The sequence below is a fragment of the Doryrhamphus excisus genome, chromosome 7 (genome assembly GCF_030265055.1).
Source record: "Doryrhamphus excisus isolate RoL2022-K1 chromosome 7, RoL_Dexc_1.0, whole genome shotgun sequence".
Classification (NCBI taxonomy): Eukaryota; Metazoa; Chordata; class Actinopteri; order Syngnathiformes; family Syngnathidae; genus Doryrhamphus; species Doryrhamphus excisus.
Window position 1 is genome coordinate 13789461 of NC_080472.1, and position 26561 is coordinate 13816021.

Below are 26561 nucleotides of genomic sequence, written 5' to 3' on the forward strand. Positions count from 1 at the left end.
TCATTAAATGGACCACTTTGTCAGCAAGTCATTTGCAGTGGCAACATACTATGTATAGTTATTATAATTATTAGCATTATGATGAAGGAAGCTTTTGAACAGCAGTAACTAATCAAACGGAGAACATATTTTTTAGTTACTGTGCTAAAATGCATCACTGTGTTAAAGATGCAGAGGTTCAACCATACATGGGAAATATGCAATCATGGATGGAAGCCACTGGCATCTATTTTATAGGGTGTTTTAATGCTATAAATAAAAATGCTAGTAAGTTAACACATTTTGAACATTTTTATTCCAATGACTTCAGTACATGACAAATTGGGTGAATTTACAAAAGACCTGGCATGACAGAAGCATCTCTTCTTGCAGTTTATTTGGAAAAGTCGCTAAAAGTAAGCTTCCCATTCCCTCCCTCCTGCTCCCTAACCAGATCAAAAAAAAAACAACAAACGCATAAAAGCAAACATTACAATGCACACATGAACAAAAAAATGAGACAGCTGATTATCATGTAAAGACTAGCCTTTAAAAAGAAAAACAGCCATGTTTCCAATGTGGTTCAGATGAAATCCAAAACATTTTGGTACCACACAGCTAGTAACTACACTTCCTACTCAACAGTGATTTCTCTGTACATGAAAGATACGCCTTTCCACCAGAGCCATGGGTCGTAGGCCATCTGGCGAGCATGGGCAACTTGTTAACGCTGAGGTAAGACCCTGTCATGAGAACTGGATCTGCTGTACGGTGGGAATCTGTAACACAGGCAGGAGGGTGCTTGAACAATCAGGTGGCATTTAGACAGGAAGTACTATAGATGCTCCAATTAACATTATTTAATTTATATATGAATTTTCAAATAATTACGGTCTAGTGGCTGTTGCATTCAAGCCACATCCAAAAATTGTACACTACCTGTTGATATGAGGTGGTGTACACCATGACGTTTTGCTGCTGACCATCTGCTGTTATAATTCCTGCTGGAAGAGGGTTTGCTGCAGAGGGGAGAAAAAGGCACATGTAACGTTTGTGTGCTTCTAAAACAGAGAAATTTGAAGACAAAAGTTAACTCACTGAAGCTATCGTCTGTGAGCTCCTCTCCGAGGCCGTCCGCCACAGGCATCCCCTTCTCCCCTTTCATTGCCTAGGGAGGGGAAAATAATGCACACCGCTGATAATAATACACGACATGATGCTGCTATTCTAGAATGCTACGCTAAAATACGAGCACTATGTTACAGTCTTGCCTTTAGAAAGATCACTAGAAATGAATGACTGTATATGACCGCTATGCACCGTGGACCATTGTTTTACCACAATTACTGACATGTTGCGCTACCTAGTGGCAGAGTTAGTGAATTGCAGTTTCAGGTACCCCTCCAAACACAGTCCATGGGCTGAGATGCTATTTTTTACAGCACGCATCAATTGCAAATGAAATGCATCTCAGCAGTAGGTGTTGCTAACAATCTGGTGAACCTTTGTTGTTCTAACCAATTACACCAAATTAAGCATCGCTCTTTCTAAAATGGTAGAACTTTTGGTGCAGGTCTCACCTCTCGGAACTTCTGCAAGTAAAGCTTGAGCGGCTCCACGTACATGTCGAAGCCCAGCGTGGACATGGCAAACAGGATGTCCTCGCCGTTGATGGTCTTGCGCTTCTCCTGGTGGCAGCGCTCGCTCGCCTCGCTCGTGATGAAGCTGATGAATTCGCTGACGCACTCTTGGACGCACTCTTTGGCGTCTTTTGCTATCTGCAAGGAAAATGCACACACGTCTTGCAAGATGTGTACTTGGAAAAATAGCAGCAGAAGTCATGGAATTCACACAAGACGTGCGTTGCCCCTGACAGACCTTTCCAGTTTGTGGGACAGCGTTTTTCATGATGCGAGCCACATTAGCAATGGGGAGATAGATGTCCTGCTCCCTGTAGTTGTCCTTCGAGCCACCTTCTTCATGATCGTTCATACTTTCATCCGCATCATCTGGGAGAAAAAAATTAAAATACAGTATATAATATAAATTAATATAGTAAATTTAAATACAGTATAATTCCTTGTTTAGCACAGTTTATTATTAATAGATGTTAAAAACATCTGTTTTTAACATTAGAGCCCTCTACACTGGCAATAACACCCCTATAGTCACTTGTAATACCAATACAGTAGATATAATTACAAAAAAATAGGCTATTTACAACCAATCAGATTTATGATAGTGTGTGTTGCAATACAAATATCATGTGACATGAAGTGACGTCATGGGGTTCAGAGTGGAGTTTCAGCTTGCCATGGGTTACGGCTGCAAATGTAGCCTGTGTTAGTATGTTTATTACTACTATATTACTTTTATTGTGACTGTGGCAGGATAATTCAAACCTGAAATAAAAGCCTATTGCTCCGGTAATCGAGTCTGATGCTTGTGTGCCTCACTGAACATTACAACGACATGGCTGATACCCAGTGACCAGTGTAGAATACCATATAGTATTATGTCTGATGGCATTTTCTGAATGCCTTACATTTGTATTGTTCATTTTGCCATTTCTATGCTTGAAAAGGCTTAATTTGGGGCACCATCTTTCTGTTATTTCTTGTATTCGATTCAACAGTATTTCTCACCTTTGTTTGGCTTATTGAGGTGAGAAACACGATTGAATTCAAGAAATAACGCATGGTAATACTGTACGTGTTAAGAGTTTGCACTGTGAACAATCATCCACAAGATGTCAGTAATTTCCCCTTTTATGTCTACCGTGTATGCAAGCCGTAATGCAGACAAAAGATGATTTGTTGACAATGTGGCAGCGTTAGATAACAATCACTGGATCTCCCAACCGTAACTAGATGGATGTCATATTTCAGCCTACTGTCTAGGCTCTTATTTAAAGGGGAGATAATAGAAACGACAGCATTCTCTCACCATCTTGCTGGAGGACATAATGTGTGGACGGCATGTACTCTCCAGCGATTCCCAGCTGGGAGGCGTCGGTAGTGGGACCGTCTCCGTCCATCTGGGACACAAATAATCATCATCACACATCTTACACACTGACAGGTGTCTAATTGAACCCTTTGGCTTATTTGCCCACGCCACTATGATGGATTTCTGCACACCCGTGGAAACAATGACAGACAAAATGTTAATAAATGAAAATGCCTGTCACATTTTGAAAGTTATTTTCCAAAGAGTGCACTGTACAAACACTAAACTGATATTTTATACTTGCTCTCCTCTAAAGCAGCAATGCATTTGATTATATTTATTACAAATTTTCTTCAACCATGACAATGAAATGGAAAAAACGTTTACTTTGGCTGGTCTCAGACGGATATTACAAGACGTGACAACGAAGTAAACAACTTTACTTGTAAAAGTAAAAAATAATGAGATGCATGTGTAGGTCATATAAAATGACGTCATTAGTTGTGGCCTATTGGAATGACGTAATATTGGACCTTATGCTACATGTCAACGAGTACCATTGGTTTCCTTCGGACAAAATCATATGTATTTAACGTTGGCATACTTAAAGCTAAACTCGTATACGTAATTGCACATTTATACAAAACAGCCGCCAAAATGATGTCTCCGTTTGCAAGGCTAAGGTGTGCTAACTAGCGTATAGCATGCTAGCAAGTGATAATCAAATGACCAACGCTAGCTTGTGTGTCTGAGCCTAACGAAAACGTTGGTTTCGTTTCTGCCTGACAAAGAAGAGGCCATTCGCCGCCTGTTACCTGCAGTAGGTAAACCCGCACAGACACGGTGTTCCCATTGCAGGAGTTGACGTTTTAAACCCACAGCGGCGAAAAGCGTCGGCCTGTCGTTTCTTTGTCGAACGCAGCACGGCAAGAACGTGGTCGCGGCTGAAATGTTTCCTAACCGTCAGTTTAAAAGTGTCGCCAAAGCGTTACTTCCTCGTTCACTCAGGCGACAAATAAAAAAAGTCGGACGGCGGCGGACATTTCCATTCGAGCTAACGAGAAATCGGTTAGCAATCATTGGCCGGAGCCAGACACAGACCTGCAATGAAGCCCTGGTTGGTTATCTCCCTGAGACGGCTGTTTGGTTGGACAGAAAATGGCTGCGAAAGGACCAGTCCCAGCGCGGGGCCGTGGGTGCACTACAGACTCTGGCCACTAGAGGATCTGCGTTCATGGACCCATCGAAAGCTCCTAACTTCTGCGTACCCGACAATCTCGTACATGTCGGCAGGTATCCTGAAACTTCACAAACAACACCAATTCATAGAAGTACACATAAATCACATTAACTTTTAGCTCAACAGTCTTGGACAATTGAAGAAACACAATAATGATTCACAGTCGTGGGGAATTCTACATTTACAGTAAGCACGAGAACGCATCTCCTCACATCGCTAGGTTTCAACTTGCGCACTTCAGCACTTATACTTGATTAATTATGATTGGATCAGTGCGTTCATAATGAGAAGCACGCCGCTAGTACCGGGATGTTGCACCCAACACACCCCAAATGTAGGGCGTGCAGCGATGGACACTTAGAATTATCACCATCTGGCCGACGTAGCGGGAGGGGAGGGACTACTCAACAAAAGCAGTGAAAGGGAGACGGAAAGCTATTGAGATCGTCATTTCCGGGAAGATCGCGACGACAGTACTGGATATGGGCTAGTGTCAAAAACGGCCTCAGGAACTATAAGTACGCAGTTTCCATCATATTAATGTTGAAGTGCACTGACAGAAGTGTGCTCGAGAGGGATGGGAATTCCAGCTTTTTCTTCTCCCAAGTGATTCCTGGCACCTTTTGGTTGTAATATTACCATTCGGCCACAAGATGTCCCCCTAGTACAACACCTAAACTACAGTATATACTGTATTGCCTATCCTTAGGCAATATGTTTTTTGTTAAACAAACATTTATTTTTTTTACTACCCATGGCTTAATTTAAGACTATAAGATAATGATTCAATCTAATTTTACATTCAAAATCTAATTATTTAAGTGATGGCATGTCCAATGCTATTGAATCCCTTAATTGAATGTTTATGTTACATAATGACAATTTGTCCCATGTTATGTTGTTATTATGCTGCATCACGATGATACATCCAAAGTATGTGAAGGGGCGATATCAATAAACCGTGCAATAACCCATGCAATAACCGTACAATAACAGTGCAGCAAACCTGTGGCTCAACCTTTGTGCAGCATGTCCTTCTTGAGGCCCCTGAGGATGGACTGTTTCTGGTGCTTAGAGATGATGGTGGAGGTAAACCGCTTGCGATTCCTGTCTTGTCACCGTGCATGTAAATATGTTGTAGCTCATAATGAACGTATGTTGTGTTTGCAACTGCCTTCACAGCCATCATGCTATAATTCGTGCTCCACTTGCCCGGTTAAAGACCGCATCACCTGCTCAACCCTGCCATTACCACTTATCTAGTCAATAACACGCACTTGGCGCAGCTCAGGTAATTATCATATTAATGGTCTTATGGTAATGGTCTGATCAGTGAGCCGCTTTGCAATGAAGTGGAAGGATGCTGTTTTATTATTTCATTTCTCCCCAATGTGCCATTGTTTTGCTTACTGACTGCTTTATAATTAATACTATATTGACCTTTCCTTGGCACAAAGTCAAGGTAAGACGATAAACAATTCTATAGTATATATATATATATATATATATATATATATATATATTTTTTTTTTTTTGCTCCAGTTATTCCTCTCCTTTTAATCCAGTGTGATAACTACACAAGGCTGGTCCAGGGCCATAGACCACTTGAATAGATCCGCTGTCACTATGGCAACAACAATGAGACAATGCCATCCCCGGAGAAGGCAGTGTAGCATCAAAATGATTTTGAAGATGTAATATTTACAGCACACCTTTTACACATTGTTGCTTTAATTAGCCCAGTGAAACTTGATGTAAAGCCTATAAAGACGGATTCTTATTGACCTACGTCGGATTGGGTCTAGCATCTTTATTGTAGAAAATATATCAGAGTGGCTCCCGTTTTTAATACAGCCGTGTGCTGCTTGTGATGATTATGTATTGGTTGGACCCAGACAGAGGTGGTGACAAAGTTACATGTTTATTACAGTTAGGATCTTTGACTGGCATGCCAGCGGGAGATCCTCAAAAACAGCACATCACTCCTGCGATAAGACAATATATGAATTGGGTTTTTTCATGCCGTAGATCTTTAAAAACAGGGAACTTTGATTAGTGTATTCGTAGTAGGTAGATCCTTAAAACCAGCAGAGCAGTCCTTTCATATAGAGCAGGGGTCTCAAACACGCGGCCCGCGGGCCAAATGTGGCCCTCAGGACACTAGTTTGAGGCCCCCGCCTTGATATGAAAGTTTAATGTTAGTGCGGCCCGCCAAGTTTGATATGGATGCTGTATGGTATCATGTACGCAGAAAAAATTATTACGTTTGATTCATGTTCATGTTAAAGGTTAAACAACTGTTAATAGTTATCCTCCCTAATAACTTGAAGGCTACCGTTTAGTTCGCTGGCTCTCTAGTTGCGAGTTAGCATGTGTCTCAAGACCCTGCAGTTGCGCAATATGTTGTAAATAAAAAGAGTATAAATGTGACTATAGTCGTGTTTTGTCATGTCTACAGGGCTCTAATAATGCTTTGTTCATTTTAATCTGAAAAAAAAAATTGTCTACCCACCAACTATATGTGGTTTCTTAAGTTTTTATTATTTGCCGTTTTATTATTATTATTATTATTATTATTATTTATGTATTTATTACTGATTGATTGATTTTTTTTATTCTTGATTTGTTTATTTATTTTTCATCTTATTTTGTGTAGAAAAAAAAAAGATATTTGAGAACAGTGGAATGTTTTATCAGAGCTTTTCTTGTAGAAAATTGGAGCCAAAGCAAAGTTTATTTTAATTATTTTTTTTAATAAATGCGTTGTTTGTTTTTTTTTTTGGAAAACCTGATGCAGCCCAGTCTCACCCAGACCCGAGCTCCAGTAGCCCCCAAGTAAATTGAGTTTGAGACCCCTGATATAGAGGATCTCTGACTAGCAGTTGCAGTAGATCCTTAAAAACAGTAGAACTCTCCTGCCATATAGAAATCTTTGACTAGCATTAGCATACTGCTTGTGTTTTAAAGTATGACTCCCTTACTTTATTTATGATTGAGGTTTGGGGAAGCAAAAGTTTGAAGATATTATGAATTGTGAAAGTGTAGAATAGTATGTCCGTGTTTGCTTATCAGTCTCTGCACTTTTCCCAGTATCAAGGGCATCATAAAAATACGATCTGCTGTTATTGTGAGCAAATATTTCCTCAGTTTGAGGTCCTCGAGGTTGTCCGTCATTGAGAGTGCTTGGCTGACTTGAGGTCAATGCCAGAGCGGTGGATTCAAATGAGTTTGCTGCCAGTTTGAATTATTCAATATATATCTTTTTTTAAACCCTGTCACTCAAAGGGTACCTCTGCAATCCCACACTACACTGCAGGGGTTAGGACTTTGTTCCGAATGTCATTCATAAGACATTCAGCAAGGACGTTGCTGGACCTGCAAGATGTTAATGAGTGACTCGCACACAAAAGAGTACAGAATGTTTCAGTTCAAGCTCTGATGTCCAAGAAGCAATGCTGTAGTTAGCCCTAAGGCATCAATCATGGTTGCTGAGGGTTACCAGTATTGACTGCTGTGACAACCAGAGTGTTAACTACGAACGCATGGTGACCTTGACTGTCGAGTGACGCTGTCACATGACAAACATGCACACAGGGACAGTGCTGTGTGTGGAATACATAGGAATACTAATAGCTGACCGATTTTCTTACGTGCTGTGTGAGAGGGGCAAAATATCAGAAACATACCTCAGTATGATGTATAGTACAATTAGACACCACTACAAAGAATGTGGAACTCCACCAGGAGGGGGTTATCCCTTTCTTAGATAGTAGGCAAATGCAAAAACATGCATGTTAGGTTAATTGGTGCCTACAAATTGTCCATAGGTATGAATGTGAGTGTGAATGGTTGTTTGTCTATATGTGCCCTGTGATTGGCTGGCCACCAGTCCAGGGTGTACCCCAAAGACAGCTGTGACCCTGTTGAGGATAAGTGGCATAGAAAATGGATGGATAGATGTATTATTACCATTAACAACCAAAAATAAGTGGTTTCTAATGTATTTAAAGATGCAATGCTACTACTAATAATAACCATGATGATAATAAAAAGCTTTTTCAAATAACCTTTTACCTTTACGACTAAAAATACTACTAATAATAGTAGGCCTAATGATGATATATAAATGTAATGTATTATTACTAAATGTGTGTCCATATGGAGTGTCCCTTTCTTTTCCCCTTTTGTTATACACCTTCCTTTATTCATCAATGTCCATTGCATAAATGTCAATATTCTAATATGCACAATCTATGAAGCTATGCAATTTAATTAGGTTTACAATCTATGCTACTTCTTAATATCCCACATCTAAAGCACAGTTTTCAAATATCCACCATGTCTGATGTATTCATGTTGTGCAGTCAGCATGAGGAAAGATAAGATGCTGCCATCTAACACCTTTTTAAAGGCTGCAGGAGAGTGATAAGACTCAGCTTTAGGTTTTAATGGCCTGTCTTTATTGCTTTGCTGCGAGCCCCAGGGGGGTTACAAACTTAATTCCATGTCGTGAACTAAACGGCAAACGTGGAATTATCTAAATCAATAGTGTTTATCTGTAAATGCTTCTCCTTTAATAGATCCCCGTTTGCTCAGTCATTAGGCCAGCATTCCTAAGGTATACTGTTTGCTTTTCCGCTATTGCGTCCTATTTCTGCTGCAGGAGAACTGTGGCGTATATACTATATGTCTGACCATGAATGTTTCCGCTCTCCACCGCAGCTATGCTACTGTGGAAGCATGTGACATGGATGTGTGCCACCTACAAGGACGTCATTTTAATACTCCTTCCCATCCATCATCTTCAATGTAGTGCAGACGCACACTTGTGTGTGTTATCAACACACCACCTGTGCGGCATCCCTAATGACATAAGTGATTGCACCGCAGCTTTCTACCTGAAAACGACATTGGAGTGTAATCAGCTCAATAAATAGACCACTGCACTGTGCTGTAAAGATGCTGCAACAACATTACAGATTTTTATCACTAAGTATGCAAGGTAGCTGGAATGCTTTACCGCTAGATGGCACTGTAGCTGTGGCGATGGAAATGGCGAGATGCTTTGAGCACATACAGTAGTAGAAAGAAAAAATACTATATAATATAGAAAAAAATGTGTGTGGGTTGCCATTGTCTGCCTTTGCTATTTCGGGCACTAGTGCTTAGACTACCACAATGAGCACCAATGCTAGACACTACAGTAACCGCTGCCCGAGTTAGTACAGTACCGAGGCTGTACTGCATATAGTACATTCACAGGGACACTTCATTAGACACACGGCACAGTTGAAACCCATTCAATACAAATACAATTATACAAAAAGTGGTTTAATTCGGATGTAGTCTACAATCAAGTAAGGCTACGTACCTTTGTATTGGACTTCATTAGGCTGTTACGTAATTAAGTGTAGGTGGAATATTGTTATTAATAGAGCTCCTATCGCTAGGCTATTCAACTCAATTATTTTCAGAAAGTTAATGACCAGAGGACTTCTATTTTACTTGTGTTTTTATTTTGTGTATACGAAGAATTCATTTTGCCTCACCACATAGACAGCATAGTCATAAATAACGTCAAACAGTCATAAATAACGTCAAACAGTCAAATTAAAAAATTGAACCAATATGTTTACACTGGTCAAAGATCCTCTATACCAGGAGTGTTCCGCTGTTATTAAAAATCCACTGCAAAAAAAAACAAAAACAAAACACTAGTCTTAGAGTCTGGGTATATGACAAGACTGTTTTTAAATGCTAGTTAAAACGCCTATACATCACAAGGGTGCTGTGCTGAGTGGCTCACACACGGGTGGGTGTGATTTCATTAATGGTCCTGATTTGGCCCGCGGGCCCCACTTTCTTAGTTAGCGAGGTCGCTGGTAGGTAGAAGGATAAATTAGTTTCTATTTAATTAATCATTTTGGGGGGATTTTAAAAAGAATAACATTGTGCGTGTTGTAACTGTTGTTTTTAACATTTTTTACATCGTGAAACAATGGGACAAAACACAGGTGTTAGCAGTGGTATTAATTAGGGGTCTATTCCATTTTTGTCCAAAGTAAAGGGGTGTCTCGTTAAGCACTTTCGTAAAACAAATGAACACTCATAGTGGGGGTTGAAAAAAATGTAATGATTCATAAACAGGACACTTAAGTGATAGAAAGAAGCGCGCGAGTGACGCGCCCATTTCCTGAGAGGCGGGGGTGCACTTCCGCACAAGTCGCACCTCCCCCTTCTTGCTGCCCGGCAATGGTACGCTCCGTGTCGGATGCGTTTAGCTGAATGACCGGCGGCTGGCGGACAGTTCTCTCCTCATCAGCACCACCTCGCACCGAACAGAACCTTTTCCTTCCCTTGTCCTCCTCGCCATGAAACAGACTTTAAGCGAACTCATGAGGATGAGCAGGATATGCCGGATGGTACTTGCCACTTGTTTGGGATCCTTTATTCTGGTCATCTTTTATTTCCAAAGTATGTTCCAACCAGGTAGGATGCCTTGTCTCCCTTCTTCTTCATACATTACAGTAGACACTTAATCCACACTTCTTGACCTCTGATGTTGCGTACAATCGGGTTCAATTCAAAGATGTGACAAAGAGCGCACTGACTGGACAGTGGGGCTGGGCGATGCTGCTAATTTCACTGTCGCTCCAATGCAGCACCATTATTGCCGATACATACAGATGCTTTCATGATTATTGAACGTCTTTAATTTGTTGATCATGATTATAATCAGTAATAATAATACAACACGAGACAAATATTTAAACCACAAAAATGTCAACAAACTTATTTGTTTTATGAATACAACAAGACATACAATAAGACATTGTAACTGCAAAATAATACAATTGTTTGAGCAGTCAATAATGCAAAATAACTAAACAAACGGGACAACAAAGCCCTTCTGTGTTCAAGAACTTATTCCCCAAGTTTGAAAACAATATAACAATAACAACAACAGATATTTGTGAAAATGGACAGAAGATAAATGAAAATTATCAATCTCATCACTCAAGTATCGATTTGATACTTCCCTTGGTATGGACACTATCAACATTTGTATCGATCCACCTCCTGGACAGAAGATGACCTCCAGCGAGGCGGCCTTTACTGTAATACTGTATCAAGTGGAAACCATGCACTGTGCCTGTTTGCTTTCCATGAGTACAAGCTGAATCACAGCAGCTGCTGCTTCACTCTCTGTCTATGTATTTGCTCCCTTTTACACGAAACTCTGCGCGGCCAATGAAAGCACATTCTAGTGCGCAATTTCGCTTAAATGGGTTAAAACTAGTGGATCCGTTGATTAATTGACTGCAATAGAAGCAAATTGAGCTGCATTACTTGGCTGCGACCAGCAGAGGCGCTGTTCAGTTTCAATTCGCTCGCTGCCTGAAGACATGGGCTGTTGTTTTATTCAGTTAGCATTATACATTTAACGTAAGGAGTCCAGCGTCTTTGCCATCTGAAATTAGTAGAAAAAACATCAGGGGAAAAAAATATTTCATGGATGAATTGAATTAATATGAACCACAGTCGATTCTTTACATTTAGTCCTGCAATGATGTGTCATACAATGATGATGCTATGTAAGAAGTATCGGAAAATAGCAGTGTCCTATCGATATGCGATACTGTATTGCCACATATGCCTTCTGTTGCTTTGCATTAATATGTAAGGAGCGGAGGAGCGTGGCCCTGGAAAGCGCTCCATACCAAAAGTACCTTGAGAGGTGTCAATATAAATGATTGGTTGCGTCCTATTTACACTCACCCTGCCTCTGCCAAAATCTTGCTCAGGTTGATGAAAATGCACCATGCCATCCTTGAGTTGGAAATGTTGTACAAAGTGAGAGCTCTCATTCCACATCCTTGCAAGAGCTTCTAGGGAAGAAATTGAGATAATAGAATTGAGTCTTGATTGACTTTTATTGGCTCGGTCTATGACTCTGCTAATTAGAAGGTTATTTGTATCCAGTTTTCATTGGTAAGATTGTACTTGCATGGCATGATGAAGGTGCGTGCTTGTGCTGTTGACTTCCTGTGTGCCTCTATTCTGTTTACATTCTTCCTTTGATGACCCCATCGCTGTCTCACAATCTACACACACACACACACACTCACACACACTTGTATATAACGTGTGGAGGCAGACACTGTCGCCACAACACAAGGAATATCTGACACACAGCACCATTGTTTCTGGTCCGTTAAAGTTCCGCACAGTGTCTCCATGGTTCCGGCATGTTTAAGAGGGCGATGGGAATACTGTCTGGTTTCCCAGTGTAAACTCTCACCTTTCTCCCAGCACTGGCTGAGGTTGTGACCGCTTGTAGAAGAGACTTAAGTGGACTCTGTGGGTTAAAAAAGATTGGCCTTTTAGTGTACGTATTTATGTACAGTATATAGGATATTGAGTGAAATGATGTCACATCTCTAACAATATACTGTTATGACTGAGAGGTCCAACAGTCTAAAGTTTCAGGTACCGCAGTGTTGCCAAACAAACACTAATATTGAAAGCATAGACAAGATTTTATTTGCTGATGGCGCATAAGCAGAAATAGACTGTTGGTTAAATAACCCTCATTAAGGGGTAATTGGAGATTGTTCTGTTATGATTCTTTCAACAGGGCTGTTTTGTTTAGTTTCGCTGTGACTACTTTGGGTGTGGACATGTGACTTGTCTCTATGAATTTAGTCGAAGCGTTACTTTGACTGCAACAGAAGTCTGAGTGGTCTGTCTCCGTCGCTCCTTTTTGTGGCTAATCCTGAAGTGTGCTGTATGCGCCGCTTGTTTGCCTTCCTTGTGACACGCCTCTGGGATATTTTGGAGTGTGTGTGTGTGTGTGTGTGCTGAGGCTGCAGCGCTGTTCTGTTTCATGCCGCCACATCTAGCTGTGATGTGCACTCATTTAACATCTGTCAGGGAACAAAGAATGAAAGAATAGAATGTGAGCTTCTTGGGAAAGAATGACATATTCCAGTGTGGAATTTCTTTGGGAAACTCAAAATTCCTCACCTTAGTTGCTTCGGTGCAGCATTGTCAGCAGCATCTGACAACTGCACCGGGGTCAACTGAAACATGGGACAGCCATAATTAGGAATCAGGCAAAATGTAGGCTGAATCCTTTTGTATGCACTTTTTTCAGATTTCTTAAGTAAGGAAACCTCACACTGTTTTTTTCTACAATGAATGATAAAGAGGCCAAAGTTAGTCGAACCGGTCATTAGATTGTCAACTTGGTTCAATATATTTTTCAAATAATAGTCATACCAAAATGTCGCGTTGCTGCTGGATGTTCAAAATATCTGAAAGATACTGTAAGTTTGTTTTCTTTTCCAATTGAAGGTTTAAGACTACAAAAGACAAAGCAAGTGCAGGGAACAAGAGACAGATGGACAGCCACCTCAAGTTCTGTTCTTTGCAGTGATCATTTCACAGATGGCTGCATTGAAGGAACACCTTTACAAGAACATTTGGATTGACAACGAAGGCAACAAAGAACGACCATTACATCATGTTATATAATTATTTTTTGACAGGGATGTGTTTACTGTGGAGGGCGGCGGAAACGTGAACATTCATCCTCGATGTACAATTAAAAAATCATTGCGCTGATTTAAAACAATAATTGAAGGATAAGCAACTCCAGAGCAATTTACACTGTTTTGAAGGCAAATGTAATAGCAAATGCTAACTGGGCTAATACACCAACTCTGCGTGTAATTAATTCTACGTAGCTACAGTATGTCACAAAAGTGAGTACACCCCTCACATTTCTGCAAATATTTTATTATATCTTTTCATGGGACAACACTGAAGAAATGAAACTTTGCTCCAATGTAAAGTAGTCAGTGTACAGCTTGTATAACAGTGTAAATTTAATGTCCCCTCAAAATAACTCAATACACAGACCTTAATGTCTAAACTGCAGGCAACAAAAGTGAATACACCCCTAAGTGAAAATGTCCAAATTGGGCCAAAAGTGTCAATATTTTGTGTGGCCACCATTATTTTCCAGCACTGCCTTAACCCTCTTGGGCATGGAGTTCACCAGAGCTTCACAGGTTGTCACTGGAATCCTCTTCCACTCCTCCATGACGACATCACGGAGCTGGTGGATGTTAGAGACCTTGTGCTCCTTCACCTTCAGTTTGAGGATGCCCCACAGATGCTCAATAGGATTTAGGTCCGGAGACATGCTTGGCCAGTCCATCACATTCACCCTTAACTTCTTTAGCAAAGCAGTGGTTGTCTTGGAGGTGTGTTTGGGGTCGTTGTCATGTTGGAATACTGCCCTGCGGCCCGGTTTCCAAAGGGAGGGGATCATGCTCTGCTTCAGGATGTCACAGTACATGTTGGCATTCATGGTTCCCTCAATGAACTGTAGCTCCCCAGTGCTGGCAGCACTCATGCAGCCCCAGACCATGACACTCCCACCACCATGTTTGACTGTAGGTAAAACACACTCGTCTTTGTACTCCTCACCTGGTTTCCGCCACACACGCTTGACACCATCTGAACCAAATAAGCTTATCTTGGTCTCATCAGACCACAGGACATGGTTCCAGTAATCCATGTCTTTAGTCTGCTTATCTTCAGCAAACTGTTTGCGGGCTTTCTTATGCATCATCTTTAGAAGAGGCTTCTTTGTGGGATGACAGCCATGCAGACCAATTTGATGCAGAGTGCGACGTATGGTCTGAGCACTGACAGGTTGACCACCCATCCCTTCAACCTCTGCAGCAATGCTGGCAGCACTCAGGCGTCTATTTTCCAAAGACAACCTCTGGATATGACGCTGGGCACGTGCACTCAACTTCTTTGGTCGACCATGGCGAGGCCTGTTCTGAGTGGAACCTGTGATGTTATACCGCTGTATGGTCTTGGCCACCGTGCTGCTGCTCAGTTTCAGAGTGTTGGCAATCTTCTTATAGCCTAAGCCATCTTCGTGTAGCGCAGCAATTCTTTTTTTCAGATCCTCAGAGAGTTCTTTGCCATGAGGTGCCATGTTAAACTTCCAGGGACCAGTATGAGAGAGTGTGAGAGTGATAAAACCAAATTTAACACACATGCTCCCCATTCACACCTGAGACCTTGTAACAATAATGGGTCACATGACACTGGGGAAAGAAAATGGCTAATTGGGCCCAATTTGGACATTTTCACTTAGGGGTGTATTCACTTTTGTTGCCTGCAGTTTAGACATTAAGGTCTGTGTATTGAGTTATTTTGAGGGGACAGTAAATTTACACTGTTATACAAGCTGTACACTGACTACTTTACATTGGAGCAAAGTTTCATTTCTTCAGTGTTGTCCCATGAAAAGATATAATAAAATATTTGCAGAAATGTGAGGGGTGTACTCACTTTTGTGACATACTGTATTTTGACTGACATATTACCAGTACTCAGGTGACCGTTTTGACATGATTGACTGGTCCGCCAGGGAAATACTTCCCCACACAAATGTTCCTTCTCCTCACGATGACAGCATTTCATTCACATTATGTCAGTCACTGCGAGATTCCATGTTTTTATTGCACAATTCTGTGATCCTTCAACACAGAAATCACAGGTCCCTAAGTTCAGAGTGGAGCAGTATGCACTCATGTTAGGATTTTTTGATCGTTAGACGGCTATGTTAGAATTGTTTGACTTTGGCGCCGCTCTCCTGAGTTTGCATTGGTTTGTTTACCAGAGGGTTCATTCTTTCTTGACATTATCACTCGGGTTATATAGGATTTGTTTGTATGTTTGTTTACATTCATGCTCCTGCAGGCATGTTTACACGGCACCCCCTCCCGACAAAAGACGCTGTCCCCTTTGCCTCGGTACTGGACACCACTCTTACACTGGGTGTGTCTTGTGAGTGCGTGTCCCGGGCGTCCGTCCTGCTTGTGTTATCTTCTGTTTTCCTGCCCAGCTGTGCTGCTAAATCCTACATCTACCATGGCAGCTCTTCAGGGGGCGGGGGTGGAGAGGGATGAACACTGGACTTTTCCAGCATCAACAGTCATTCTAAATCCATGCAGATTATCAGGCTTTAGTGTATATCAGACACTGGCCTCCCTTTTATAAAAGTGAGTTTGCTATTATAAATGACCTTAGTGTGAAAGATGCAAAGCGGAGTTAACAACAACCCTTTACAAATACTCCGTAGGTTAATGAAACAACCCACGCCTCTCACATTATAGGCAATTATTTGCATTGGCAGGAATAGAATGAACTGAATTGTGGCCTTGTGAACCTTGTCTCCTGAATATATTAGCGTCCACAAGGCCATAGCAACAGTTTTATCAGAACCGGTCAGTCTTCTTTTCATAAAAGAAGAGCATTTATTTCTGTCAGATATTTCTGTGTGCAGGTCTTGGCTCTGTTGCTTTTCTCAGCAACCTATGATTTAAGGTGGGGCCATACCTTCTATGTCATTAAGTGGCTGGATTTTCCCAATGGTTTTTATCGTCTTTTATCGGATGTTGTGCATGAGAACCTTAACATATCTCACAACGCAAGACTGAGCTTTTGCTTTGGCTTTTTCTTTTGGTTGGCAACACTCCTTCCCAGAGATGCACTCAAAGGAGTGTATGACATAAATGATGGTTTTTAAGGTCGGGAGCTTGCTAACATCTGTTTTGTGTGACAGACAACCTCAAATAGCAAATGTTTTTTGGTGGGGGTTGTAAGTTTTGAATGAGGTGATCTTTCATGCACCGGGAGGTAGCGACATTAACGACTTGATTAGCTGAGTCAGCCGTTTGCTGAGTTGTTTGCTCCCCAGCATCTGTCCGCAACAATCATAAAATGTAGAATTGGCTTGTGTAATTAATTTCCTTCCGGTTTCCATGGGCAAACAGTGGATTCTGACAAAAGATGTAACATTTTTAAATAAATAATAATAATACATTTTATTTGTATAGCGCCTTTCAAAATACTCAGACACTTTACAGAAGAATGGAGTTGAATAAAAGCAAGTAAACAGAGTAAAAGATACATTAAAATACAACATTCATTCGTTAATACACAGCTAAAACAAGAGTAAAAGCGAGGCACAGCAGTCAGGTATAAAAAGTTAGGCATTAAAAACAGATTTAAAGAGGTGGGTTTTGAGTTGTTTTTTGACACTGGGAAGGTCAGGCCAAGCACGGAGTGAATGGGGCAAAGAGTTCCAGAGGGTGGGGGCAGCGATGGAGAAGGCTCTGTCACCCCAATGGGTGTTCCCAATGTTCAAATGGGTGAATGCTGCTTGAACCACATGCAGCAATTAACTATAACATGGAAACCATCTGCCTGCAGATGTTCAATATCCCACACTGACATCTGGCAGGTTTGTGGGAAAGGGTGTCTACTTTTGAGAGACTGCTTAGTTGTGAATATGGTGTATTTAGGTCACTTAGCAACCCCCCCCCCCCCCCTCCTCCCACCTGCCGGGGCAAGCATAAGGGTCCGGTACAATGTGCTTTGGATGGCAGTCAAAGGTCAAATTGGTTCTTGTCACTAATCCAGTGGGGAAGGAGCCCGGGCTTGTGCGAGAGGTTGAGACATTCCTACTAGAGTATAGCCGCTGTGCTATCACTTTGAGAAGAGATATTTGAGGTGGCTGGCCATCTTGTTCGGATGCCCCCCGTACGTCTCCCTGGTGAGGTGTTCTGGACATGTCCAGCCACTGGGAAGTCCGAACTTCCCAGTGAGACTGTTGGCCCTGCCATCCGTGAATAGAGCAATGGCTTTGAAAGATGATTAGGACCATTTAATCATTACCTTCTTTTTTTCATCTAGTTGAATTGAGTCCAGACTGGTTTTACTTTTCATTTGAGTTGAATACATTTTCAGGGTTTGTCAAGTTCTTGTGGTTTGCATTTACGCTTACCTTGCTCTCCCTGTTAGCGCCCATCTGTGACTGCTTTGCCTTGAAGTTTGATAAATGATGCATTGGTGTGTCTGATGGGTTGGACATCTCTCCTTGAATCACTGCAAGCAGCGCAACAGGCCTCATTAGACTTTTAATATTTGGGCAATAAACCACTTCATTATCTCCCACGATACACAACGCCATTATGTCATTAAGACTGACACTAAAAAGATGTTAAAATAAGGGGAAAATGTTGAAAATTGCTTTTTGTACATCCTCCTCGCAAATTCACAAAGACCACCCAGAGGTCCAGAGGAGATGACAAAGCTGTTCAATTTGACTATTTGACAACCAGGGGTTGTGCACCCGCAGTCTAAACAAACGGGACAATCGTTGGTTAAAATCTCAGGAAGATACACACACATCTCATATCGCAACGACAAAGGGTGTAATACCATCACAATGACATTTGGATATATCGTCACCTCATTCATAAATGATTGCTGTTATTATTAGTCAAAAATATTGAAAGACAAGTCATATACAGCATTCTTATCACTAGGTGTCGGTAATGTTACATTGATGAGACATAGATGATATTACGTATATACCATGGCATACTGCATCTGACATGATTTTGTGAAAAAGAAGTTATCCTCCTATTCCATGTGGAAGTGGTATTTTGTTGGCTTCTTTTGTCCTTTTTCCCCACTGTGTTTGAAACCCTTTCTTTAAAGGGTACCTATGATGCTTTTTCCACTTTTCTGACCTATAAATGTAGTTATAATGTTGTATTAAACGATGCCAAAGTTTCAGATCATGAGGTTAGCGCAATTGGAAGCAAGCCCTCAAAGAAGTTTGGGATGGCTCAAAACGCTCTGTTTCAAAAGGCATGGTAAAACTTGTGATGTCACAGAGGGGTGGATGTCCTTATATGGCTTATAGTTAGGCGGGCCATGGGTGGAATAAATTAAAACAAACGGTTTTGGCAGGAAGCATGAAGCAAAGGAAATAGATTCTGGAAGATCTAAAAAAAATGTGGGTTATTGTGTGTAGCTGCTCTATAGGAGACCACAACTCAATACAAAGGGGCGAAAAATGAACATAATAGGTCTCCTTTAACTTTAGAGCAAATTAATTGGAGGCTAGCTAGTTTGCTATATGCTACAAGCGGCAGGCGCCTCTTATGTCCCTGCAGTGATCTCATAGCCTGCTTACTAGTGTTCCGCAATGTGATGTAAACAGAGAATAATGGGAGTGTAAAGGTGCGGTCGGTCTGCAACCAATTAACGATAATGAAACGAGGGACAACTGTACTTTAGAGTGGTCAGCGTACAGCTTGTATCACAGTATTGACAGACGATCCCCTTGAAAATGGCTCAACAGCACAGCTCGCAGTGAGAATGTAATCGCACGCGCTCTCGTCGATAAATATTGATTTAGTTGTTAGGTCTTCACCGTCGCACATTAGACACATTAGGACATTAATAAGAGCCCGGCAAAAGGGTGCAGCTTATTTTTAGATGCTGATGAATGACGCTGAGGCCCGATCTCACAGTCTGTTTACGCCCTGAAGGAGTGGGTGGGCGATTCAGAGAGCTTCTCCAATCAAAATAACATTTTCAAAAATAATAACAATCAAGCAAATGTAGTCTTGTAGTTTTATGATGGCAACAGTTTGACCCTGGAACAGATCATTTTTACTTTCATTATCACTTGGTATGGGAAGGTTCCCTTGCCCGAAAAGTTGCCAAGAGCGTTTACAGTGAGTGTTATGTGTTGACAGTGTGTGTCCTCTGCTGCCAGATGTAGACAGCCTGGTCTAAGAGAAGTGAGTCATGGCTTTAATTAAGAGGAGGAACTGCCAAGCCATGCCTCATTAAACGGCTGCTGGAGAAACATTCAAACCCAAATAAGCTACTGGGAGACTTTACAGAAGAACTGGGACTGGACACCTGTCCTTGTCCTCATGCTTCTGTAAATTTGGACTGTTGCACCTAAGGACAGGAACTAATAGACCCTGGGATGCTCTTTAAATACAGATAAATGCCACCAGTCTTTGGTATTCGAAGCATTCGCTGGATGAATATTTGTGTGTGGGGGTGTGTGTGTGTTGCAATTCAGCATTTGTGTGGCAATTTCAAGTCAGAAACTTGCTTCATGTTTGCAGCGTTCAAAGTTGCTGTTATGAGTAGTGTAATGTCTGCTGTGCTGAGAAAGCCATTGTGGTCGTCTACAAACTACTTTTTTGTTGTTGTTTCTCTTTTGAACTCATGCAAACTTCATTTGAGCCAAACAACAACTTTTGTAAAACTTCTTGCTGTGCCTTTTCCAAGATTGACTTTCTTCAGGCCTCTGATTGGGCAAAAAAAGCTGTCAAATTTGCCACTATAGCGCCCCCAGTGCATTTGCTCGTTCTTTTTACGATCAATTGATGCACACAGAGGCTGCATGGTGGTTAGCGCGCAGGCCACACAGCTGGGAGACCCACGTTCGATTCTCCCCTGGGGCAATTCTGTGTGGAGTTTGCATCTTAAAGCAACTGAGACAGCAGTATATGGTTCACATCAGCATTCAAACAGCAGTTTAGAACATGCGGACAAAAAGAAACAGTCAATTTATCGAATGCAGGCATGTAAGCATCCCCAACAGTGACATTTTATTGTTCTTTAAACATCAAACTGCTTTAGTCAGTTTTCCCCTCAGTTGGTGTCAAGAGATGATTAATTTCATGATTTAATACAGGGCTGCAACTATAATTGTGTTAGTCAGTTAATCAAAAGCTTGTTTCAATTTATCACGTAATCAGTTTGGTCCTAGACGGCACAAATCAATAGGAAAGATAAACCAAAAGACGGTTAGTTTGGTCCACAACATATCGGAAAAGACACAAAAATGGCTGTTTTCCAAAGTATTGACGCACGGTGGTAGAGTGGTTTGCACGCATGCCACACAGCTAGGAGACCTGGGTTCGATTTGCTCGGGCATCTCTGTGTGGAGTTTGCATATATGTGTGTGTGGGTTTTCTCCGGGTACTCAGGTTTCCTCCCACATTCCAAAAACATGCTAGGTTAATTGGCCACTCCAAATTGTCCATAGGTATGAACGTGAGTGTGAATGGTTGTTTGTCTATATGTGCCCTGTGATTGGCTGGCGACCAGTCCAGGGTGTATCCCGACTCTCGCCTGTTAATATAAGGTCTTGTTACGAATAAATAACATGACAGGTATTGCTAAGGTGAAAAGTCAATGGACAATTCTATTCGATTCAATAACAGTTCAATGTCAGCACATTAGTAGTGGCTGCACATCTTCTGCCCATCATATGTCACATGTCTGTTTCTTCTTTCCCCCACCAATTTGTTTCGCTGATGGTACAGTATGATGCAGATTCCCTGCAGATTCCAAGCATCAGTCAGCTCGGGCTGTGGACGCCTTCAATGTCGAGTCTCCTCCAAAAGGGGTCAGAGCGGTCGTGTTGGCAGAGGCGAGCAGGCAAACTCGTCCTGCGGCTGAGTCAGCAAGACGTGGGCACACGCCAACGCAGTGCTTCACTGCACTGTAGCGGCATATGAAGTGGAGCTTTCCAGATTTCTTTCATATTCATTAAGCCAAATGAGTTGGCAAACACTGACCTGAATTTTCAAACGTGACATTTGAATCGCAGTCTGTTGTTGTAAAGCCGGTTCAGTGTGTCCACTACACCATGTTGGTGTGATGCAGAGCCCTTAAAGATGTGTTGGGGAAGCAGGACGTTAGCTTAAAGCGGGATTTACAAGTGACCCAATTCAGAGTGGTACTATTTGTTAAGGAAGACTTAAAAGCACATTTTGTGTGTCATTGCGTGTCAAGCACTATTGGGCACTTTATTCACTTTTTACATTTCAAATTTGCCATATATGACACACAACAACACAACATTAAGGATTCGAGGCGGACAGAAACACTAGTAGGACTAGCATAGCTAGTACGTGAGCACATTTCGGTACACAATCATGCTAGGTTAGCCTATATGCTGAAGACAAACAAAATGATGTACCTGACTGACAGATCATTGGCAGAGGATTAGGGTTTATTTAAAGATGTGTAGCAAAGCCTGTTTGAAATGAAGTGGAGGGCCTGATATCACTTCCTGTGGACCGTCCAAGGCAAAAAGCTCCTTTCCTTTGAACTATTATGGTGCTTTCCCGACCACGCATTCACGTCCTTGAACTCAAACCAGCATGAGGTATGGATTTGTTGAAATACTGTAGACTATGTACAAGCCAAGCTGACTAGTTGAAAGGGGCTGCCTGGCAAAGATGCCACACAGTGAGAGACAAGCGAAGCAGGGAGTCATGAGAGGGAATGTGTCCTATAGAAGCTACTGCAGCACAATGACAGCCCTTACAGTACAAATACAACAAGATCTCGGAGGCCTGTAAGCACAGATTCACAGAATAACAGCTTAAAGAGGATCCTCTCTGAAATCAAATGGATAAAAAAGAGATTCATGATGAGATGGAGAATCTTAGGGAGGAAAACAGCGCTGCACCATGATACAAAGGTCCTGCAAGAGGATAATGCTGTTCTGCATGGAGTGCTCAAGGAAGATAAAAGAGGCAAAGAAAGAAAAATCATTGAGCAACTTGTAATAAGAAAAACAAATAGAGAAAATAAGTACAAGACCTATAAACACAAGCTGATGCAGGAGAGAATACTACAGTCGATGATTCAACAAGAACAAAAACAACATTAGAGCAACTTGGGACATCCGCCACAGCATCATCAAGGATTCTAAGAAAGCCGATATCAATAGTTTATTGATAGAAATGCAAACAAGGACAACGTGAGCAAAGTAGGCGAAAGCTTCAATAAATACTTTGAAAATATTGGACCAGATGTGGAGAAAAGAATCAATTAGTTAATCACTTTAGTATTTATTTCAATAAATTTCCTTTTGATGTAAAAAGGCTTTTCAATGGGTTGCGAAGTTTCATGTTGATTTGTGCACAACCTGGTTACTATGTGTACTACTTTATACTAGTACAGTAATCCCTTCTTTATCACAGTTGCAGTTTTTGTCGTACGATAGAAAACATTTTTTACACCACTTTGCACAGGCTACAGGACCCCTGCAGGGACACCAGATGGCTGCCGCTAGCATAGGAAGCCATAGTTAGCCTCTCAAATTTACTTCGAAATGACATTTGGTTATATGTAGTCATCTCTCACTCTATCTGGGGTTTTTCCAAAAATATATTGATTCATAAATGATTGCTCTTTTTATTATTAGTCAAAAGTATGGAAAGACAAGTCATATACAGTATTCTTATCACTAGGTGTTGGTAAAGTTACATTGATGAGACACGGATTATATTATATACCATGGCATAGTGGATCTGACATGATTTAGTAAAAAAAGTTCTCCCATTCAATGTGGAAATGGTATTTTGTTGGCTTCTTCCTTTGTTCTTCTTTTTCCTCTGTGTTGGAAACAATTTCTTTAAAGGTGACCTATGATGCTTTTTCCACTTTTCTGACCTATAAATGTAGTTAGAATGTTGTATTCGTGTGTTAAACCATGCCAACGCTTCAGGTAATGAGGTTTGCGCATTTGGAAGTGAGCCCGCAAAGAAGTTTGGGATGGCTCAAAAAGCTCAGTTTCAAAAGGCGTAGTAAAACCGCCCCTTTGTGATCTCATTGAGGTGCGGACTTCCTTATATGGTTCATAGTTAGGAAGCACGTTGGGCGTGTGACCAATCACAGTGGAGTGGGCATGCCCAAATTAAAACAGACTGTTTTGGCGGGAAGCACAAATCAAAGGAAATACAGCTGGAATAGGTGCAGATTCAGCAAAATCTAAAAAGTTTTCTGTGCGGGTTATTGTGTGAAGTTGCTCTATCAGAGACCACAACTCAACACAAAGGATCGATAAATGACCATAATAGGTCCCCTTCAAGAAAAGGTTTCAAATAAATTTGAAATCTTTTCTTTATATTTCTTATATTTTTATCTTGTGTGTGTATGTATGTATGTGTGTATATATATATGTATATATATATACGTATATATACATATACATAATCTTATATTTCTTTCTATATATTTCTTTATATGGTCATTCTTACTTTGTCCTTCTTCCCCACTCCATAGAGTCCAAAAAACATACCACTTCCACATGGAATGGGAGAACCTTTTTTCACTCTATCATGTCGGACATGGCATGGACTCCATGCTATGTGGTGGTAATATAATATAACTTAATATTACATTACTGAGGCCTAGTGACAAGAATACTGCGTATGGGCTATAGTCAACCACAAAACAGCCATCAACGAATATTTGAAATATCACGATAGATTGAGGGACCAATGTTTGGACTGTGATGTAGCGAGGGACGACTGTACATGTATTACATGTAAGGTATTGTAACTTGTAGAAGTGAAATCATTCAACAAGGTAACCGTTTGTGGTTGTCAGTCTAATCCTTTTGAGATGATGAATGTTACTGTTGCCTGCTGCTGCTGCTGCATATTCCAGGAACACATTTACACCAACAGGGCACTAACATTGTTTCCCGTTGTATAGTTCCACTCTTGGTGCCATTCTCTCTTGACAGATGCATGTGCCGCAAACAATTGCAGACCTGTCTCACTCCTCCCACCGTGTGCTGGAGAGATAAAGGTTGAGGTTTACTGGAGGCTGCTTGTCGTAGTGATGTCTATACCACACTTCTGATGTAGAAAATGTCTAGAAGCGGATATTACATCTCTCCTGTAATCACTCATTTCTGAGCTTCGCAGCTTTTGCCAGGCGGCCGCAAGAGAAGCTCATCCGTCACTCTCAATCTGAGAGGACCCATCTGTCTTCTCCTTGTGTAAGTGTGCACATATATTCACACTATATATGGACTCTGAGGATATTCATCTGCTTTTGGAAATATTTATTACAACAAGCTGGAAGGGTGAGAAAGGATGGCAGAAACGTCAGGTGGGAAGGGGTACACACAATGATGGAAGTATGTGTGTGGGGGGTGGTGCTAACATGCTCAAAACACATTCCTCCTCCTCTATTACCAGCTGGCATTGCTAACAGGATGGTGTTGCCATGGTGATGGTAGGACCACAATGGTAAGAGATGTCCTGGTTGGCTGGGTGTGGCCTGATTGGTGCCACAGCAAAGGTGTGGGTCCATTTTGGTGTTGGAAATACTAAGCACAGGGTTTTAGGCTCGATTCCTTGATTCGTTCAGGGAAAATGAATCATCAATGTATTGGTACTGATTATTTTCTAAATAGTACTTTTCATGGTTATTGTTTTGATGTTAGAATCCAAAGAGAATAATTGATTGATACTGTTGAATGTGTGTAATTGATTAATTTATGTGATTAATCGCATCTTAAAGCAACTGAGACAGCAGTATATGGTTCACATCAGCATTCAAACAGCAGTTTAGAACATGCGGACAAAAAGAAACAGTCAATTTATCGAATGCAGGCATGTAAGCATCCCCAACAGTGAAATGTTATTGTTCTTTAAACATCAAACTGCTTTAGTCAGTTTTCCCCTCAGTTGGTGTCAAGAGATGATTAATTTCACGATTTAATACAAGGCTGCAACTATAATTGTGTTAGTCAGTTAATCAAAAGCTTGTTTCAATTTATCACGTAATCAGTTTGGTCCTAGACGGCACAAATCAATAGGAAAGATAAACCAAAAGACGGTTAGTTTGGTCCACAACATATCGGAAAAGACACAAAAATGGCTGTTTTCCAAAGTATGTATTGACGCACGGTGGTAGAGTGGTTTGCACGCATGCCACACAGCTAGGAGACCTGGGTTCGATTTGCTCGGGCATCTCTGTGTGGAGTTTGCATATATGTGTGTGTGTGGGTTTTCTCCGGGTACTCCGGTTTCCTCCCACATTCCAAAAACATGCTAGGTTAATTGGCCACTCCAAATTGTCCATAGGTATGAATGTGAGTGTGAATGGTTGTTTGTCTATATGTGCCCTGGGATTGGCTGTACCCCGCCTGTCACCCAAAGACAGCTGGAATAGGCTCCAGCATGTAAAGGTGTGGGGATAAGCGGTAGAATATGAATGAATAAAAGAATATTTTGAGTGTTTTCTGTCACGTATATACATAGGGGTTAAATAAGAAGCTATGATAAAAAGGTTTCCCTTATTTAACGTCACTGACACAACCCTATCCTTTATGGTGTAAAGCTATTTTCTTCACTTTTTTAGGTTTTTTGCATTAAACACATTCCGAATGCTCAAAGCGCATTACTTCTAATGTGGAAGAAATGGAGCATAGCCTCAGCGCTAAGCGATACGTCTGCTGTATCAGTTTTCCACGGCTGATGACCCACTTATTTCTTTTATAGGCGTTCAATTGGCACAGACAATTACCTGCTAAACACTCACTCAGGGTGCCTTGTTGAAGATGCTTCACTTCTGCCCACTCTTGCTGCGTCCTCTGTGTTCTGTGTTGAGTGGAAAACATCTTCTTCTGACAGCTCCAATGGGAATGGATTAGTGTATCGCATGT

At 41.3% G+C, this 26561-nt stretch overlaps 2 protein-coding genes across 6 annotated transcripts in view; one reads left to right on the forward strand and one right to left on the reverse strand.

Moving 5' to 3' along the window:
• Positions 1 to 272: 272 nt before the first annotated feature.
• Positions 273 to 4210, reverse strand: LOC131132458 (nuclear transcription factor Y subunit beta-like). 3 transcript variants are annotated; one of them, XM_058078080.1, is made up of 7 exons: positions 4030 to 4210; positions 2926 to 3016; positions 1858 to 1988; positions 1560 to 1757; positions 1078 to 1147; positions 919 to 998; positions 273 to 758 (listed from the first exon to the last, which is right to left on the reverse strand). In XM_058078080.1, the coding sequence occupies exons 2-7, from the start codon at positions 3014 to 3016 to the stop codon at positions 726 to 728; spliced, it is 603 nt and encodes a 200-aa protein (XP_057934063.1). In that variant the 5' UTR covers positions 4030 to 4210; the 3' UTR covers positions 273 to 725. The 3 variants fall into 3 exon arrangements, with proteins under 3 accessions (XP_057934063.1, XP_057934065.1, XP_057934064.1); XM_058078082.1 differs by lacking the exon at positions 4030 to 4210 and adding an exon at positions 3890 to 3952; XM_058078081.1 differs by lacking the exon at positions 4030 to 4210 and adding an exon at positions 3744 to 3893.
• Positions 4211 to 9532: 5322 nt separating this feature from the next.
• Positions 9533 to 26561, forward strand: part of chst11 (carbohydrate (chondroitin 4) sulfotransferase 11) — a 60330-nt gene continuing 43301 nt past the window's right edge. The window contains exon 1 of one of the 3 annotated variants that reach the window (XM_058078078.1): positions 9533 to 10642. In XM_058078078.1, coding sequence (XP_057934061.1) covers positions 10540 to 10642 — 103 coding nt within the window. In that variant the 5' untranslated portion in view covers positions 9533 to 10539. Of the gene's footprint in view, positions 10658 to 15523; positions 24888 to 26561 lie in introns of those variants that run through there. The other 2 variants (XM_058078077.1, XM_058078079.1) reach the window with 2 other exon arrangements.

Excerpts from the sequence above, each read along its gene's own strand:
- LOC131132458 (XM_058078080.1), bottom strand. The coding sequence starts at position 3,016 with ATGGACGGAGACGGTCCCACTACCGACGCCTCCCAGCTGGGAATCGCT. Across the intron at positions 1,989-2,925 it reads TTATGTCCTCCAGCAAGATG|ATGATGCGGATGAAAGTATG; the intron begins GTGAGAGAATGC and ends TTTTTCTCCCAG. Across the intron at positions 999-1,077 it reads GCTCACAGACGATAGCTTCA|CAAACCCTCTTCCAGCAGGA; the intron begins GTGAGTTAACTT and ends TCCCCTCTGCAG.